The 19,263-nt window shown below is 38.0% G+C and overlaps 1 protein-coding gene across 5 annotated transcripts in view; it reads left to right on the plus strand.

The window, feature by feature from the left end:
* Positions 1-19,263, plus strand: part of UBR2 (ubiquitin protein ligase E3 component n-recognin 2) — a 134,649-nt gene that overhangs the window by 34,478 nt on the left and 80,908 nt on the right. For all 5 annotated transcript variants that reach the window (XR_004438729.1, XM_033217183.1, XM_033217182.1 and 2 more), the window contains 6 exons: positions 5,519-5,649; positions 7,640-7,778; positions 8,445-8,507; positions 14,927-15,047; positions 17,481-17,588; positions 18,406-18,494. Coding sequence is in view for 4 of the 5 variants with exons in the window: in XM_033217183.1 (XP_033073074.1) it covers positions 5,519-5,649; positions 7,640-7,778; positions 8,445-8,507; positions 14,927-15,047; positions 17,481-17,588; positions 18,406-18,494 (651 nt within the window). In the remaining variant the exon portion in view is untranslated. The remainder of the gene's footprint in view (positions 1-5,518; positions 5,650-7,639; positions 7,779-8,444; positions 8,508-14,926; positions 15,048-17,480; positions 17,589-18,405; positions 18,495-19,263) is intronic.

A 19,263-nucleotide genomic window follows, 5' to 3' on the forward strand; every position in this document is an offset into this window, starting at 1 on the left:
TACACTTATAGAAGTACTGTGTAAGAGTTCTACAGGTCTTCTCATATCTTTGCATTTGGGGGTGAGATACTCATTGGATAGGACAGGGTTCAGCAAGCTCTGACTCCTACAGATCACATCTTGTCTGCAACCTGTTCTTGTATCTGTTTTTAAATAGTTGAAGAAAATCAACAGAATTGTATTTTGTGACATGAGAAAATTAGATGAAATCCAAATTTCAGTGTCCATAAATAAAATGTTATTGAAGCACAGTCATGCTTAAATTTTAATGTAGTATTTGTAGCTGTTTTCCCATTACAAACAAAATTGAGTAGTTGCAGCAGAGACTCTATAGCCTGCTAAGACTAATATACTATCTCCTTCACAGAAAAAGTTTGTTGACCCTAGATGTAGGCTATTGAAAGCATTGTGTTTCGCCTACTCAGTTCCCACTCCCTGTATGTCACTAGCATCTTCCACTACAGTGACAACAAAAAATGCCTGGCTAAGTTTTCCAGTGGCCCCTTGGGTGTGGGAGTGAGTGGGGAGGTTGGTGAGTTGTACCTCTCCCAGTTGAGAACCAACACATAGTATGTGGTATCTCCTTTGTTAGTCTATAGGAGTCCATAAGGAATTTCTCTTAGGTCTCTGTATTAAGAAATGTTATGTTTCTCCTGGTGTGAATCTCATAACTGATTGTGTTTCCTTTTGTTGAGACTTCTGGAAAAAGAGCCAAATGGTTGGAAACAGTCTGCCTGTAGTAGTTGTGTGGAAATTTATATGATCTCTACTTATATATAGATGTTACCTTGACTACAGTTTATTTTCCTATCTTTATTTTCCTTTATCTGCTTTTTACATCTTTTTTTATATACCACTCTATTAGGTGCATTCTTTAAAAAAATTATTTTATTTTATTTTTAGAGACATGGTTTTTATTTCTGTGTTGCCCAGGCTGATCTTCAACTCCTGAACTCAAGCAATCATCCTGTCTCAGCATCCTAAGTAGTTGGGATGTAGATGTATTCTTAAATTGCTGTAAATCCTATTTGGAATGAGATTTAGTTAAATAAGAAATATTAACTGAACAACAACCTTAGTGAAGATTTTTTAATCTGAAATTTCACTCACAAATGCTACTTCCATCTATTTGAATTCAGATCAGTAATTATTAATAACTAGATGTTAATGGTGACTACTTGGTTTATCTCATTTAATTCCCAAAACAGCCTCATAAGATAGATAATGCTGTTACCAATATTTTATAAATAATTGACTTTTAGGCTGAGGTGGAGGGTCACTGAGCCCAGGAGTTTCAGGCTACAATGAGATATAAGCCTGGATGAGAGAGACCCTGTCTTTAAAAAAAGAGAAAAAAAGAAAAGAAAAAAAGAGAAACTTCAGTTTAGAAAGATAAAACTTGCCCAAAGTGTCCCACATAGCAAATTATGGGACTGGGATTTAAAGCCATATAGTATAGACTCCAGTAATGATACTCTTAACACAGTACCTTATACTGGTTTTAAAAAGCATTTTTGGTGGAATTATTGCGTGGTTTGGGATTTGGTTTTTTTGTTTTGTTATGTTTTTGTTTTGTTTTTTTGAGATGAGGTCTTGCTCTGTTTCCCAGGCTGAAGTACAGTGGTGCAATCGCAGCTCACTGCAGCCTTGACCATATGAACTCAACGATTTCTCCCACTTCAGCCTCCCTAGTAGCTGCGACCACAGACACATACCACCATACCCTGCTAGGCTGATCTCGAACTCCTGGGGTCAGGCAGTTCTGCCTCGGCCTCCAGAAGTGCTTGGATTACAGGTGTGAGCCACCATGCCCAGCCAGAATTGTTTTTCTAAATGAAAATTTAATTTTAAAAAGTAATAAAGCACATTAAAGTGGTATTAATAATAGATTTATTTTTTGTAAATTGAAATGTGTGTTGTTAGAAAGTCAGTTTATGAGATAAGTGAGGTTGTTTTGGTGACTGCAGCCTCTAGTTTATTTCTATATTTTTAGTTTGGCAGTATGGAGAAAATCCTCATTCATACCTACTTTGCATATGATAACAGTTTAAAATCTTTATTGTAATAATACATGCTTACATTTTACAAATTCAAATATTATAGGAATATACTGCATAAAAGATAAAGTTCTCCATAATTCCTAGTGCCCTCTAAAATAACTACTAACAACCTTTTTAACAACATGCCTTGCATTCTTCCAGCTTGAAAGAATAGTAAGTTAAAGTAGACTCACCAACAGATGAACATTCTGTAGCATAAATATAATCAGAGAGCTAAAATTATTGGTAATAATAGATAATACAACAGGATGTCATTTATTGTTCCAACTGATTTATGCTATGAAAAGGGCAATTTGAGCAGGAATGTCTGTCTTTCCTGACATTTAATTTACCATCATAACATTAGTAGACTTGTACAGGTGTAGCATCTCTTCACTGCAGAAATAATTCTTTATGATGAGTGATACATTTCTTAGAAGTTAAAATGTGTGTATACAGAGATGGCAGAAGAATCTGTCTAGGCCTGCCTCAAACTGGGTTAATGTAGCAAAAAAAAAATTATCAGTTGGTGTTCCAATATGGAATGTAACACATTTTAGAGTGTATTTTTTTCTGTTGCCTAGGGTTGGAGAAGTTGCAGTGTCAAGATCATGGCTCACTTTAGCCTCCACCAGTCAGGCTCAAGCAGTCCTCCCACCTCAGCTTCCCAATCATGCACCACTACTCTCTGCTAATTTTTTAATTTTTTTGTAGAGATGAGGTGTCACTGTATTGCCCAGGCTGGTCTCAAACTCTTGAGCTCCAGCAGTCCTCCCACCTCAGCCTCTCAAAGTGCTGGGATTATAGGCATGAAACCACCATGTTCAGCCTAGAATATATTTTGGAACTGACATTTTTATTCAAATAGGAAACACCTCTGCCAGACCCTGGGATTTTTATAAAATAGAGTTTGGAAACTATTGGTTAGGATTCTCAAGCATTGGTGGTTGTGTCTGTTCCAGGACCATTAAAGTTTTATAAACCCTATTTGTCAAACTCTGCAATCCTTAAATGTTTTTGTCTTATGGGATATAACTGTAAGAAATGGAATGACTGTTTTGTGAGATAGTAGTACCAGGAAAGCTGAATTTTGATTCCACTTTCTATTTTGATATCGTATGAGGTTCCTATTATTATTAATACCTACTCTTGTTTGAATCCCCAGAAGGGAACAGCTCTGATTCTTTTGTATACAAGTGATTTCACCATGTCAGTGATTTCTAAAGACTTCATAACAAATAGTAATAACCTTCTAGCAGAAAAAACAACAACAAAAAAAAACCTGGCTGGGCACAGTGGCTCACACCTGTAATCGCAGCACTTTGGGAGGCCAAGGCAGGTGGAACACCTGAGGTCAGGAGTTTGAGACCAGCCTGACCAACATGAAGAAACCCCGTCTCTACCAAAATACAAAATTAGCCGGACATGGTGGCACATGCTTGTAATCCCAGCTATTCAGGAGGCTAAGGCAGGAAAATTGCTTGAACCCAGGAGGTAGAGGTTGCAGAGAGCCGAGATCGTGCCATTGCACTCCAGCCTGGGCAAAAGAGTGAAACTCTGTCTCAAAAAACAAACAAACCAACCAACCTCAATGGGGCATATAAAGCAGCCTGTATGAGAGGAGTTATAGGTAAAATGTGCTATTAAAATTTGAAAAATCTGCTTCTTACTGAGAAAAGGAAGTTTACCTTCTTCAAGCTCTAGACCCATCTATTTTAGGCATCTTTGTCCTTTTTTCTCCATTCTTTTTTTTTGACGGAGTTTTGCTCTGTTGCCCAGGCTGGAGTACAGTGGCATGATCTCGGCTTACTGCAGCCTCCACCTCCTAGGTTCAAGCGATTCTCCTGTCTCAGCCTCCCAAGTAGCTAGGATTATAGGCACCACCACCACACTCAACTAACTCGTGTATTTTTAGTAGAGATGAGGTTTCACCACTTTGGCCAGGCTGGTCTTGAACTCCTGACCTCAGGTGATCCACCCTCAGCCTCCCAAAGTGCTAGGATTACAGGCATGAGCCACCGTGCCCAGCCAAGCCACCGTGCCTGGCCCATTCTTTTTTTTTTTTTTTCCCCCTTTTCTTTTTGAGACAGAGTTTCACTCTGTCACTCAGGCTGGAGTGCAGTGGCGTGATCTGGGCTCACTGCAAGCTCTGCCTCCCAGTTCACGCCATTCTCCTACCTCAGCCTCCCAAGTAGCAGGGACTACAGGCACCCTCCACCACGCCCAGCTAATTTTTTGTATTTTTAGTAGAGACAGGTTTCACTGTGTCAGCCAGGATGGTTTTAATCTCGTGACCTCGTGATCCACCCACCTCAGCCTCCCAAAGTGCTGGGATTACAGGTGTGAACCACTGTGCCCAGCCTCCCATTCTTTTATTCCACCTTCTCCATTTGTTTTATATCAGTTCCATTAGGCTCATCTTTGGTGTGGGTATGCAAAAATGTTCTGTCTCCACAGATATGTGTTTGTGTGTATGTATATATACATTCACATTAATATATACAAATATATATTTAATTATATATTTATAAAATATGTATTATGTACTTTATAAAATGTAATTATATATTTTATATGAATATTAAATACATATTTCATATTTTCCACTACATTTTATTTTTATGCATTGTGTGTGTGTGTGTGTGTGTGTGTGTGTGTGTGTATTTATTTTCAGGGATCTGCTGATTCCCATCCCATCATGTTGGAACATACTGCTATTTTAATGTGAGAAATGAAAATAATGCTACCTAGCCATTAAACTGAAGAGTTTAGATTTAAGATAAAGCATTAAGATGAAAGATAGTGCAAAACATTTTGCCAACCTTGACTGAAAATTACCTTGATTAAACATAGCATATGTTTAAAGTAATACTTTTTTACATTACCCTAGAAATTCAGTGACTCTTTCACTGTTAAATCTAATGTATGAAGTTGCCTGTTAACATGCATACACGTCTCACCCTGCTGAAAGTAGACAAGTGAGTGCTTCTTACAACATCAACGGGCAGTTTTCTGAAAGTCATGAGTTCTCACCTTTAAAACTGTCAAAATCAAGCTCTCTTTTATACCTATAAAACTCAGTATTGCTTGCCCTTCCTTAGGTAATAGTCCTTTGTGTATTCTAGAAATTGGGGGTTAGTAAGATACGAAGCTATAAAATTGGTTTGATGTTAGGTTTTTGAGATCGTGGAATACCATTCTAAAATGTTTAGATTTGTTCATTAGGCATTTGAGTGCCATTGAATATTTTGATTGAATTGATTGAATAACTGGATTATTCTGAACTAAAACTTTTAAGAAGCTGTATTTGGTAGGGTGGTAATGTATAGGATCAAATTCACTGAAGAGAAGCTGAAGCTGGAAGACCAGCTAACTTTTTACTATACTATTTTGAGGGAGGGAAGCAGAATGAAAATTAATGTACGTGGTTGCCCTTTTATTTATTTTTTATTTTTTATTTTTCCTGTTGTTTCTTTCAGGATCCTCTTGTTCATTTATCAGAAGATGTGATAGCAAGAACTTACAACATTTTTGCTATTATGTTTCGGTATGCAGTAGAAATATTAACCTGGGAAAAAGAAAGTGAATTGCCAGCAGATTTAGAGATGGTGTAAGTATAACCTGTTTATTCTTTGTGTATGAAGAACTGCTAAATTTTAACTTTAACACAACTAGTATAGGGCATAATCATTTTTTAATAATGAGTTTTTAGTAGAAGGATAACTTGATTTTGTAGTTTTAAAACGTGATCCATTTAATTGGTGGAGGTTTCTCTCTGTTTGGTTGGCTGGTTGATTGATTAGTTGGTTTATAGCCAGATTTAAGCTTTGTCGTAGCTTTAGGACTGGTTTTAGGCATAACCAGTTTTCTCTTTGACTGTATGATAAAATGATAGATTAACTTTACAACTTTACTTTTTGTTTTGTTATATGTTAATATCATTAGGGAATGAACTCTTTGATATAAATGAGGTTTCTGGTTTGAATAAATGCTCAAATTCAATTTCAATCATTTTGATTCTGACTTTTAATAAAATGTATTCTACACTGTGCTTTTTTAGTGTACATCTACCATTTTTACTTAAATTATTGAGATTACAAACTTGTGACCAGAGAACTGGATTCTGCCACAGATATGTTAAGATTAGGGCTTTATTTTCCTTGTTAGTGTGCTTGTCTCAAACAACCTTCTTTCTTGCTTAGAAGTAAGACCAAGCTTATTGGAATTAGTCGTAGTTTAGAATGAATACAAGCTGGAATAAGGATCTAAGGGACATTGGTGCCTTTTTTTTTTTTTTTTGCTTTCTCAATTGTGTTTCAGATAAGTTGTAGGTTAAGTGTTTTCTAATAGAGTTGACTATGCCTTTTTGGAAATGATGAAAATGACTTAGTACCTCATGATTTTTACTGTAGTATTGTTGTTGTATAGTATACTATAGTATACTGTAGTATCCTAGTCCAAATTAATTTCATTTGGGGACAGCATGGCCTCCTAACTGGACTGCCATGTACATTCTTACCCCTTACAATTCATTCTCTACACTGCAGCCAAAGTGAACTTTACGACAATTCTGATTATATCTCCTATCTCAAATTTTTTATTGTCCTTAGAATGGCAAAAATCAAAGTATATTATAAGCTGGCTTGGCACAATGGCTCATATCTATGATCCTAGCACTTTGGGAGGCCAAGGCAGGTAGATTATTTGAGCCCAGGAGTTGGAGACCAGCCTGGGCAACATAGTGAGACACCATCTCTACAAAAAATTTAAAAATTAGCTGGGCAGGGTGGTATATGCCTGTAGTCCTAGCTATTCGTGAGGCAGGAGGATCTATCAAACCTGGGTGGTTGAGGCTGCAGTGAGCCATGATTGTGCCACTGCACTCCAACCTGGGCGACAGACCGTATCTCAAAACAAACAAACTAAAAAAAACCATTATAAGCTGTTCAAGATTTCTTTCTCCAGACCAGACTAATGTCATACTAATCTCCCCCTTCTTCCTTATGCTCCATCTCCCAGTGTTTACCTTTGCCACCTTAGCACCTTTGCTTTCACCTTCCTCTGGCCCATGGTTTCTCAACCTTGGCACTATTGGAATTAGGGGCCAGATTAATTTTTTGTTACGGGGGCTGTCTGGTGAATTGCAAGATATTTAGCAACATCCCTGGCTTCTACCCACTAGATGCCAGCAGCACCCCAGGCCCCAGTCTTGACAAGCAGAAGTGTCTCCAGATGTTGCCAAATGGTCAGCTATGAGAGATGGAGGGGAATTTCCCCCAGTTGAGAGCTACTGATAGCCAATTCTGACTTTGGGTCTCAGATTACTTCTCCAAGAGTTCTCTGAGCTCCCAGGCCTGTTATACCCTGCTCTACCTTCTATTCTTGATAAAAACCTGTTTATACAGAGTCATATGTGCAATATATATTTTGCCCACCAGACTGTAGTATCATAGAGCACGGGACCACAGGTGAATTCTTTACAGATATATGTTCAATACCTAGCACATCGCATAGGACAAAGTAGTCTCTTAAAAAGTCAGCCTGGAGCAAGATAATAAACAAATAGGTAATTAATATATCATTAATATTTTATCCCACAGAGAGAAGAGTGACACCTACTATTGCATGCTGTTTAATGATGAGGTTCACACCTATGAACAAGTTATTTATACTCTTCAGAAAGCTGTTAACTGTACACAAAAAGAAGCTATTGGTTTTGCAACTACAGTAGATCGAGATGTAAGTAAATTTACTATGTTGATAATTGAATTTTTTTTCTTAAAATTTCATTTGTCATGCCTGTAATGCCAGCACTTCGGGAGGCTGAGACGGGCAGGTCACAAGGTCAGGAGTTCGAGAACAGCCTGACTAACATGATGAAACCCCATCTTTACTAAAAATACAAAAAATAGGCAGGCGTGGTGGCATGCACCTGTAATCCCAGCTACTCAGGAGGCTGAGGCAGGAGAATCGCTTGAACCTAGGAGGCGGAGGTTGCAATGAGCCAAGATTGCACCATTGCACTCCAGCCTGGGCGAAAGAGCGAGACTCCATCTCAAAAAAAAAAAAAAAATTTTCATTTGAATATTGGCCCAAATGTATGTTGGATATAACTATAAGCTATTGCCAGACAGAAAGTTTAAGAAGACATATAGTTATGAAAATGGAAATTATAGATGTCGAGAAGAATAAATGTTTTGTTCAAGGAAGTATATTAATGGCTTGGAAAAGTTAGCATAGCTTTGAAGGAAAATTTTAACTTATCAATGGGTAGCATGAACATTGTAAATATTGAAAATTGATCAGAGTTGTTATATGCTTAAACATGTTTGTTTACTGGTTTAAAAGTTATTAATATTGAATACAATATTTTTATAGCTTAATTTTAAATATCTTTATTCACAGGGGCGTAGATCTGTTCGATATGGAGACTTCCAGTATTGTGAGCAAGCAAAATCAGTAATTGTGGTAAGTAATTTAAAAACATGCCTATATTATTTTCTTTTAGTTTAAAACTAGCTTCATATTTCAGCATTTATGAACATGTCTTTCTGCTTTTTCGAATGAAAATCAATGTTAACCAAAAACTGTGTTTAAAGATAATGTTTCTTAAATATTGCATTATTATTTTATCTAGTTTTTTAAAGCTGTGTAGGATTGATATAGAAAATGAGTATTTAGATAAGATATATTCCCATTTCTCCATCAAAGCAGTCTTAGAATGTTTTTTTGCTTTTGTTTTGTTTTTAATTAATAGAATATTCTGTTACTTTTTAGAAATTAAAGTGGCCTTAAGCACTATGATTATAATGCAAGCAAAGTTGTTTCTTGGTACCTTATGGCAAAATATATTCCATATCCTCATAGCAATTAGTGTATCATCTTTCTAAAAGCAAACTATTCTCCACATTTGGATTTATTTTTAGAAATTAGAATTTATTTTTCACCACTCCATGTAACTGAATTTTATGTAAATATTCTTTTTAAAAAATAATTTTATCGGCCGGGCACGGTGGCTCAAGCCTGTAATCCCAGCACTTTGGGAGGCCGAGACGGGCGGATCACGAGGTCAGGAGATCGAGACCATCCTGGCTAACACGGTGAAACCCTGTCTCTACTAAAAAGTACAAAAAACTAGCCAGGCGAGGTGGCGGGCGCCTGTAGTCCCAGCTACTCGGGAGGCTGAGGCAGGAGAATGGCGTAAACCTGGGAGGCGGAGCTTGCAGTGAGCTGAGATCAGGCCACTGCACTCCAGCCTGGGCGACAGAGCGAAACTCCCTCTCAAAAAAAAAAAAATAATAATAATAATAATTTTATCTATCTTTTTTTTTTTTCCCCTCGAGGAGTCTCTGTTGCCCAGGCTGGAGTACAGTGGTACAATCTCGGCTAACTCTAACTTCCTCCGCCTTCTGGGTTCAAGTGATTCTGCCTCAGCCTTCTAAGTAACTGGGATTACAGGTGCGCATAGCCATACCCAGCTAATTTTTGTATCTCTAGTAGAGATGGGGTTTCACCATGTTGTCCAGGCTGGTCTCAAACTCCTGGGCTCAAGTGATCCACCTGCCTCAGACTCCCAAAGTGTTGGGATTACAGGTGTAAGCCACCACACCCGGCCTCAAATTTCTTTTAAATATATAAAGTAGTATGGAGGCCCCTGTATTATTATCATTTTGTTGTTGTTGTTGTTGTTTTTGTTGTTGTTTGAGACAGAGTCTTTCTCTGTCACCTAGGCTGGAGTTTAGTGGCATGATCTCCGCTCACTGCAACCTCTGCCTCCTGGGTTCAAGCAATTCTTGTGCCTCAGCCTCCTGAGTAGCTGGGACTACAGGCATGTGCCACCACTCCTGGCTAATTGGTGTTTTTTTTTTTTTTGTATTTTTGGTAGAGAAGGGGTTTCCCCTGTTATCCTTTCTCCTTCCCTAGCAATAATTACTTAATTTACTTTTTTCATTCTTGTGCATTCCTTTATATTTCATATATTAAGTATCCATCAACATTATATAGATTGATTTGGGGGTCTTTAAACATTATATAACAAGATACATACTGAATGTATTACACTGCAGCTTGCCTTTTCAGTGTTGTTTTTAGGTTTATCTGTGTTGGTACACATTGCTGCAGTTCATTCATTTTTTTAAACATTGTATAGTATTTCATGATGATTAAACCGCAATTTATTCTCCTGTTGATAGACAATTAGGATGTTTTCAGTTTTTTGCTGTGACAAATACTCCTGCTATGGGAATTGTTTTGTCTCCTTTTTGCATAGATGCAAAAGTTTCCCTACAGTATATACCAAGAAATGGAATTTCTGAGTTTTTAGGGTATGGACATTCTCAGCTTTACTAGATTTTGCCTAGTTCATCTCCAAAACTGTGGTACCAATATACTTTCCTACCAGCAGTGTATGAGAGCGCCCGTTTCTCCACATCTTTGTTAAAACTATATACTGTCAAAGTTTTAAATTTTGCCAATCTGGGCCAGACACTGTGGCTCACACCTGTAATCCTGTAATCCTAGCACTTTGGAAAGCAGAGGCAAGAGGATCACTTGAGGCCAAGAGTTTGGGACCAGCCTGGCCAACAGAGGAAGACTCTGACTCTACAAAAAAAAATTTAAAAATTAACCAGGCATGATGGTGCGCACATGTAGTCCTAACTACTCAGGAGGCTGAGGTAGAAGGATTGCTTGAGCTCAGGAGTCCAAGGGTATAGTGAACTTTGATTACACAAGTGCACTCTAGCCTGGGTGACAGAACAAGATCTTGTGTTAAGCAAAAAAAAAAAAAGAAAAAAAAAAACTTGCCAATCTGATGTGTGTGAAATTTCATCAGTCAAATTTGCATTTTCCTTGGTTTTTAAATATCTTATATTTATTCTGTTGGTCATTTAAGTTTTCTTTTTGGCAAATTTCCTATTCATATTCTAATTTTTTCAGTTGGATTGTCCTTTTCTTACTCATTTAAGTTTGTTGTGGTGCCTTTCATTGAGCAAAAACTTTAAATTTTAATGTAGCAAAAGATATATTTTTCTTTATAATTTGTATGTTTTGTGTCTTATTTAAGAAATTCTTGGCCGGGCGCGGTGGCTCAAGCCTGTAATCCCAGCTCTGGGAGGCTGAGACGGGCGGATCACGAGGTCAGGAGATCGAGATCATCCTGGCTAACACGGTGAAACCCCGTCTCTACTAAAAAAAAAAATACAAAAGTCTAGCCGGGCGTGGTGGCGGGCGCCTGTAGTCCCAGCTACTCAGGAGGCTGAGGTGGGAGAATGGCGTGAACCCGGGAGGCGGAACTTGCAATGAGCTGAGATCGGGCCACTGCACTCCAGCCTGGGCGACAGAGCGAGACTCCATCTCAAAAAAAAAAAAAAATTCTTCCTTAATGTTTCAACATATTCAATTTAATAATATATCAGAAACTGTACTTACAGATTATCAAGTAGGGAACAAACAATAAAATAGAAAATGGACAAAGGATATGAAAAGACAGATCATAACAGAAAATCTAGCTGGTCAATATACATGAAGTTAGAGTGATAAAATATCTTGCAGAGATGCAGAGACTAGGAATACATGCTTAACAATAAATTGCTGCATTTAAGAAAAACGATCTAGTGACATGTTAAAGCTTTACCTCACCTAGGAATTTATCTCATAGAGATACAAGTACCAGTAAGTGTACATACAGTGTGTTCAGTACAGTACTGCTTTTTTTGTAGTCACAGAGGACTGGAAACAGAGAAGGTGAATACCCTTCTCTGAAGGATGTTTTAATAAGTCCACACCACAGAAAATTATGCAGTCATTAACAGAAAAAATCAATGAAAGCTAAGATGCACAAAAGCATGTGTAGTATTTGATTTTCGTAAGTCAAACTAACAAATCTTTAGAAATGTGTATTTAAATATGTGTAAATGGAGAACATATACAAAAACTTACTGTGTTAATGTATGTTATAGGGAACGGATGGACAGAGAGTAAAAGAACGATCCAAAAATAAAAAGGGGTAAACACATTCTTTAAAAAGTGTTGGCCAAGCACGTCGGCTCACTCCTGTAATCCCAGCATTTTGGGAGGCCAAGGCGGGCAGATCGCTTAAGCCCAAGAGTTTGAGACCAGCCTAAGCAACATGGCAAAATCCCATTTCTACAAAAAAAGTAAATAAAAATAACAAAAGTTAGCCAGGTGTGGTGGCACATGCCTGTAGTCCCAACTATTTGGGAAGCTAAGGTAAGAGGATTGCTTGAGCCCGGGAGGTCAAGGCTGCAGTGAGCTGTTATGACACCATTGCATTCCAGCCTGGGCAACAGAGTGAAACCCTGTTAAAAAAAAAAAAAGATGCTGATAGACTTGAATAGACGTTTCTCCAGAGCAGATATACAGGCAGCTAAGATACCACCTCACACCTATTAGGATGGCTTCTGTCAAATAAATAAATAAACAAGGATAGGCATGCACCTATAGTCTCAGCTACTCTGGAGGCTGAGGCAGGAGGATTGCTTGAGCCCAGGAGTTCAAGGCTGTAGTATGTGATGATGGTACCTGTGAATAGCCTCTGCACTCCATCCTGGGCAACATGGCAAAACTCCGTCTCTAAGGGAAAAAAAGTGTTGGCAAGGATATGGAGAAATTAAAACCTTTGTACACTACTTGTAGGAAGGTAAAACGGTATAACCACTGTGGAAAACAGTCCAGCAATTCCTCAAAACATTAAAAATAGAATTACCATGTGATCCAGCAATTTTGCTTCTGGGTATATTTGTAAAATAACTGAAAACAGGTTTCAAAGAGATATTTTACACCCCTGTTCAAGCACCATAATTCACAATAGCCAAAAGGTAGCAGCAACCCAAGTGTCTGCTAATGAAGGAATGGAGAAACAAAATGTGGTATATACATGCAATGGTATATTAGTCTTAAAATGAAGGAAGTTGCCGGGCGCGGTGGCTCAAGCCTGTAATCCCAGCACTTTGGGAGGCCGAAGCGGGCGGATCACGAGGTCAGGAGATCGAGACCATCCTGGTTAGTTAACACGGTGAAACCCCGTCTCTACCAAAAAATACAAAAAACTAGCCGGGCGAGGTGGCGGGCGCCTGTAGTCCCAGCTACTCAGGAGGCTGAGGCAGGAGAATGGCGTAAACCCGGGAGGCGGAGCTTGCAGTGAGCTGAGATCCGGCCACTGCACTCCAGCCCGGGCGACAGAGCGAGACTCTGTCTCAAAAAAAAAAAAAAAAAAAAGGAAGGAAGTTCTGATACATGCTACAACATGATTGGATCTTGAGAACATTATGCTAAGTGAAATAAGCTGGTAACAAAAAGATAAATACCATATGATTCTACTTATGTGACCTAACTAGCATTGTCATATCCACAGAGACAGAAAGAGACAGAATGGTGGTTGCTAGGTGCTAGGGGAAGAAAGTAGCAGGGACTTGCTCTTTATTAGGTATTATGTAGAGTTTCACTTTTGCAAGATAAAGAGTTCTGGGGACTAGTTTCACAACAGTATGAATGTACTTAATACCGAACTGTACACATAAAAATGGCTAAGATGAAAGTTTTATATGTATTTTACCTTTTTTTTTTTTTTTGTCAGAGTTTCACTCTTGTTGCTCAGGCTGGAGTACAATGGTGCGATCTTGGCTCACCACAAGCTTTGCCTCCCAGGTTCAAATGATTCTCCTGCCTCAGCCTCCTGAGTAGCTGGGATTACAGGCATGTTCCACCAAACCCGGCTAATTTTTGTATTTTTAGTAGAGACGGGGTTTCACCATGTTGGTCAGGCTGGTCTCAAACTCCTGACCTCAGGTGATCTGCCTGCCTCAGCCTCCCAAAGTGCTGGGATTACAGGTGTGAGCTACCGTGCCCAGCTGTGATTAAAAAAAAAAAAAAAAGAAGTTGATAACATGGGCTGGGCACAGTGTTTCATGCCTGTAATCCCAGCACTTTGGGAGGCTGAGGCAGGCGAATCACGAGGTCAAGAGATCGAGACCATCCTGGCCAACATGATGAAACCCTGTTTCTACTAAAAGTACAAAAACTAGCCAGACATGATGGTGTGCGCCTGTAGTCCCAGCTACTCAGGAAGCTGAGGCAGAAGAATCGCTTGAAACTGGGAGGCAGAGGTTGTAGTGAGCAGAGATCGCACCACTGCACTCCAGCCTGGTGACAGAGTGAGACTCTCTCTCAAAAAAAAAAAGTTGGTAACATCACATCTATGCAATAAATTATTTAAATAAGTACATAATTAAGAAATTAAAACCATAAAGCGAGCTAAAACATTTAAATCATTTATTATCATTTATTATTGGTACAGCAGATTTTCAAATATAGGACTAAAGATTCAGATTATTGGCCAGGTGCAGTGGCTTACACCTGTAATCCCAGCACTTTAGGAGACTGAGGCAAGTGGATCACTTGAGGTCAGGGGTCAAGACCAGCCTGGCCAACATAGTGAAAACTGTCTCTACTAAAAATACAACAGTTACCCAGGTGTCGTGACGTGCATCTGTAGTCCCAGCTACTTGGGAGGCTGAGGGCAGGAGAATCACTTGGACCCAAGAAGCAGAGGTTGCGGTGAGCCAAGATTGTACCACTGCACTCCAGCCTGGGTGACAGAGCGAGACTCCACCTCAAAAAAAGGAAAAAAAGATACAGATTACTCATAAACTAGCTGAACCTTCATGTTTTTTTGTATGAATCCTAAGATTTCCTCTAGAAAATTAGGATCCGAATCAAATAAGGCAAGGAGAATGGTGATTTTCTTACATCCATGAAAAATTCTGTGATGATGATGGTGTGGTTATGTTAAGTAAAAATAATAATTTTATTCTGCCAGTAGAATAGCTTTTTAAGTTAATTTTTAAATGTTGCCATTTCTTTTTAAGAGAAATACCAGTAGACAGACAAAGCCACTCAAAGTTCAAGTTATGCATTCGTCTATCGTCGCACATCAGAATTTTGGTTTGAAACTTTTGTCTTGGCTGGGAAGTATTATTGGATATTCAGGTAGGTTCATAAAAGTTCATGCCAAGTGTCTATTAAAAATGAGCTTAGTATACCCTTGCAAAACTGTTTTGGAAAAAATGTCAACTGGAATAATTTCCTGCTTTAATTTTACATTTTAAAATACAATTTCAAAATATCTTTATGCAAGAAAAAATCCTATGTTTAACAAATTTTGTCCTACTGGATATTTTTTATATGCACACAAAGGATTCTCTATTCAAATAAACGCAGGAAACATTGGTTTAAACAATTGTAAGGACATTAATATGCTAATGCAATGCAATGTACATTTCACAAATGATTTTTTTTTTTTAAGTTTTTTTAGTGGAGCATTTTGCGGGACTCTTCTACTGAGTAAGCTGGAAAAATGCTGCTGTAAATAACCTAAGTGATTAGCTGTTTAAATGATAAAACACTAATGTTGATTTCTTTGTTTTGACTCCTACAACTTTTGGTTACCAATAACTTGCAACTCAAAGTTTGCAAATTGGAAGTTACCAATTTGTGTTTTAAAAAAAGTTTTCGACTGGGTGCCATGGCTCATGCCTGTAATCCTAGCACTTTGGGAGGCCAGGGCGGGTGGATAACCTGAGGTCAGGAGTTCAAGACCAGCCTGGCCAACATGGCAAAACTCTACTAAAAATACAAAAATTAGCTGGGTGTGGTGGCATGCGCCTGTAATCCCAGCTACTCAGGAGGCTGAGGCAGGAGAATCACTTGAACCCGGGAAACAGAGGTTGCAGTGAGCCAACATCACGCTGCTTCACTCCATCCTGGGCAAAAGAGTGAAACTCTGTCTCAAAAAAAAAAAAATTCCAGAGTCTAGAAATTCGATCATTTTTCTTTATGTAATGGTAAGAATTGAGAGTCCTCATATCCGCAGCCAAAAATACAAGCCTGGTGTGTAACATAAAGCATAAAACAGAGATTGATGTAAGCTGTTATGCTATTCTTCAGGCAAGACTGTGGATAAGTGACATTCAGATATTTACTGTAAAGAAAAATTTGAATACATTTGTATTGAAGGGCTTTTAAAAAAGAACATTACTACACAGAACTGAGAGTTGAAAATACGGAGGTGTGGAAGATTAAGAGAACGTGTTTACTTTAAAAGATAATTTATAAGTTATCTTTCCAGGCCAGCACGGTGGCCCGCTCCTCTAGTCACAACTCTCTGGGAGGCTGAGGTGGGAGGATCCCTCGAGACCAGGAGTTCATAGACTAGCCTGGGTAATATAGGGAGACCCTGTCTCTATCTAAAACTTTTTTTAAAAGAAAATAAACAAATATCTTTCCAATTATTTTTCTTAGCCCTATATTCTTTATTTTGGTGTTTTCCATTGGATACCTGCATGCCAAGTGTTGTGCTACAGTATTAATGAAGAATATAATGGAAGTAATATCCTGCTGAAAATTTTCTTTGAGATATTTATCAATTATTTATATATTCCTATTTAATACTTACATAGGTCTTCTCTTTAGCCTTTTAAAGGATTTCTGTTTGACAGCTTTTATAATTAAAAGTTACTCCATTTTTTAATTTTTTATTATTTTGCATGCTTGAAAAAAATGAAAACAGTGATTTAAATTATAAAGTATGGGACCAGGTGCAGTGGCTCATGCCTGTAATCCCAGCACTTTGAGAGTCCAAGGCAAGTGGATCACTTGAGCCCAAGAGTTCAGACCAGCCTGTCCAACGTGGTGTGAAACCCTGTCTGTACTAAAAATACAAAATTTAGTCAGGTGTGGTGGCGCATGCCTGTAATCCCAGGCATATGTGTGTATATATGTGTATATATATGTGTGTGTGTGTGTATATATATGTATGTATGGAACAAGTTAAAGTTTTGGTTATTTTAATGCTTGTATTAATATTTGAAGAACATTTCTAAAGTTTACATTTAAAAGGTTGTAGTAATGTGTTTTCCAGGGTCTCTCACATGGCAAGTCCACAATAAGTTTTTGTTTAATGAATGAAGCATTTTTTATGAAACATTAATAAAATGTACTGGTGTATATTATAGTGCAGAAGTCATGCATTCCTCATTTTAAATGGTAGCATGTTTTATATTTCAATTATGGAATGTATAACACTTTTACTGTAATCTGGTTTGATTAGTGCTTAAAGAACAATATTAAGTGGTTTTTGGATGTTTTTCTCTTTAGTTAAATTCATTGAAGCACAAGAGATTATTGCCTTTATGACAGGCATATGTTTTGACATTCAGGAGTAATAGTGTGTGATGTGAGATTTGAAATTCATTTCCTTTTTGTTAAAATATTAATAAAACAGTTAACATGTTTGCTTTTTCTGAATAAATTTGACCTTCAGTAAAATACTTAAAACTCTACAGATCCATTTGAACATCTACTAAAATGTCACTTTAGTATTTGAAGTTGCTATCTCATTACTATTTTTCCTTCTATCTAAAGATGGCCTTCGCCGGATTTTATGTCAAGTTGGTTTGCAAGAAGGGCCAGATGGTGAAAACTCTTCTCTAGTGGACAGACTGATGCTTAGTGATTCCAAATTATGGAAAGGTAAATCTTTTAACTACTTTTAAGGTGTGGAGGAACCTGTATAACTAATTGGGATGTGAAACTTTATCATTTGGGAAGATGTTTAATAAATGTATTTGTACTTTTAAAAATTAACATTGCAGTCTTAGTCTTTGAAAAATATAGATTTGGTGGGGGAGGGGTCCATAATCCAACTTAAATGGATTTTATATTTTGTTACAGAATTATGTTTAGAAAATTTGATTTTATAAACAGATTGCAAATATTTTGTGCTAAGGAAAACAGGTATTTTGCTCCTTTTTTGAAGGAACAGGATCCCACTCTGTTGCCCAGGCTGGAGTGCAGTGGCATGATCATTGATCACTGCAGCCTCGAACTCTTGGGCTCAAGCAATTCTCCCTTCTCAGGCTCCCTAATAGCTGGGACTACACATGCATACCACCATATATGGCTTACTTTTGTTTTTGAGGCTTAAAATACAAGCCAATCTCAGTGGTGTGTGCCTGTAGTCCGAGCTACACAAGAGGCTGAGGCAAGAGGATCACTTGAGCTAGGAGTTTGAGTTCAGCCTGAGCAACAAAGCAAGACCCTATCTCTTAAAAGAAAAAAAAAAAGCTGTGTTGGCTGGGCATGGTGGTTTACACTTGTAATGCCAGCACTTCGGGAGGCTGAGGCAGGAGGATCGCGTGAGCCCAGGAGTTTAAGACCAGCCTGGGCAACGCAGCAAGACACTGTCTCAGAAGTTAAAAAAAAAAAAACCCACTGTAGATCACATAAAACTTGAGAAATCTAATTGTTTGACGTGTCCTTACCTTGTACCATGATCTTTTTCTACAAGGTGCTAGGAGCGTGTATCATCAGTTGTTCATGAGCAGTCTGCTTATGGATTTGAAATACAAGAAACTGTTTGCTGTTCGATTTGCAAAAGTAAGTGGCTTTTCAATTTTCAAAATAGGTTATATATAGAATAACTATGCCCATAATTATATCTAGGCTTCAAAAAATTAACATCTAATAGTAATATGTCAATATGTTGATATTAAATTCTAAGAAACTTAATAAATCTTTTCATTCTCTATCAATAGAATAAAATTATAGCAGTGAGACTTCTTGTTCATCACCTCCTGTGATAACATGAGTATCCATCTATTATGCAGTGTTTATGAAATAATAAATGAAGAGTTTAAACCTATGCCATTGTGAATTGTGATATATTTTCTATTAAAATTCAGGCCGGGCGCGGTGGCTCAAGCCTGTAATCCCAGCACTTTGGGAGGCCGAGATGGGCGGATCACGAGGTCAGGAGATCGAGACCATCCTGGCTAATGCGGTGAAACCCCGTCTCTACTAAAAATACGAAGAAAAACTAGCCGGGCGAGGTGGCGGGCGCCTGTAGTCCCAGCTACACGGGAGGCTGAGGCAGGAGAATGGCGTAAACCCGGGAGGCGGAGCTTGCAGTGAGCTGAGATCCGGTCACTGCACTCCAGCCTGGGCGACAGAGCGAGACTCCGTCTCAAAAAAAAAAAAAAAAAATTCATATAAGGAAACTAATCTCAGTTTAAATGACATATATATGGATATGATTTAATATATTTGTGCATTTTAAAATTAACATTGCAGTCTTAGTCTTTAAAAAAATACAGATTTTTTTTGGAGGGGTGAGCGTGATCCAAATTAAATAGCCTGTATATTTTGT

The sequence above is a fragment of the Trachypithecus francoisi genome, unplaced genomic scaffold, assembly GCF_009764315.1.
Source record: "Trachypithecus francoisi isolate TF-2019V2 unplaced genomic scaffold, Tfra_2.0 Lachesis_group10, whole genome shotgun sequence".
NCBI lineage: Eukaryota > Metazoa > Chordata > Mammalia > Primates > Cercopithecidae > Trachypithecus > Trachypithecus francoisi.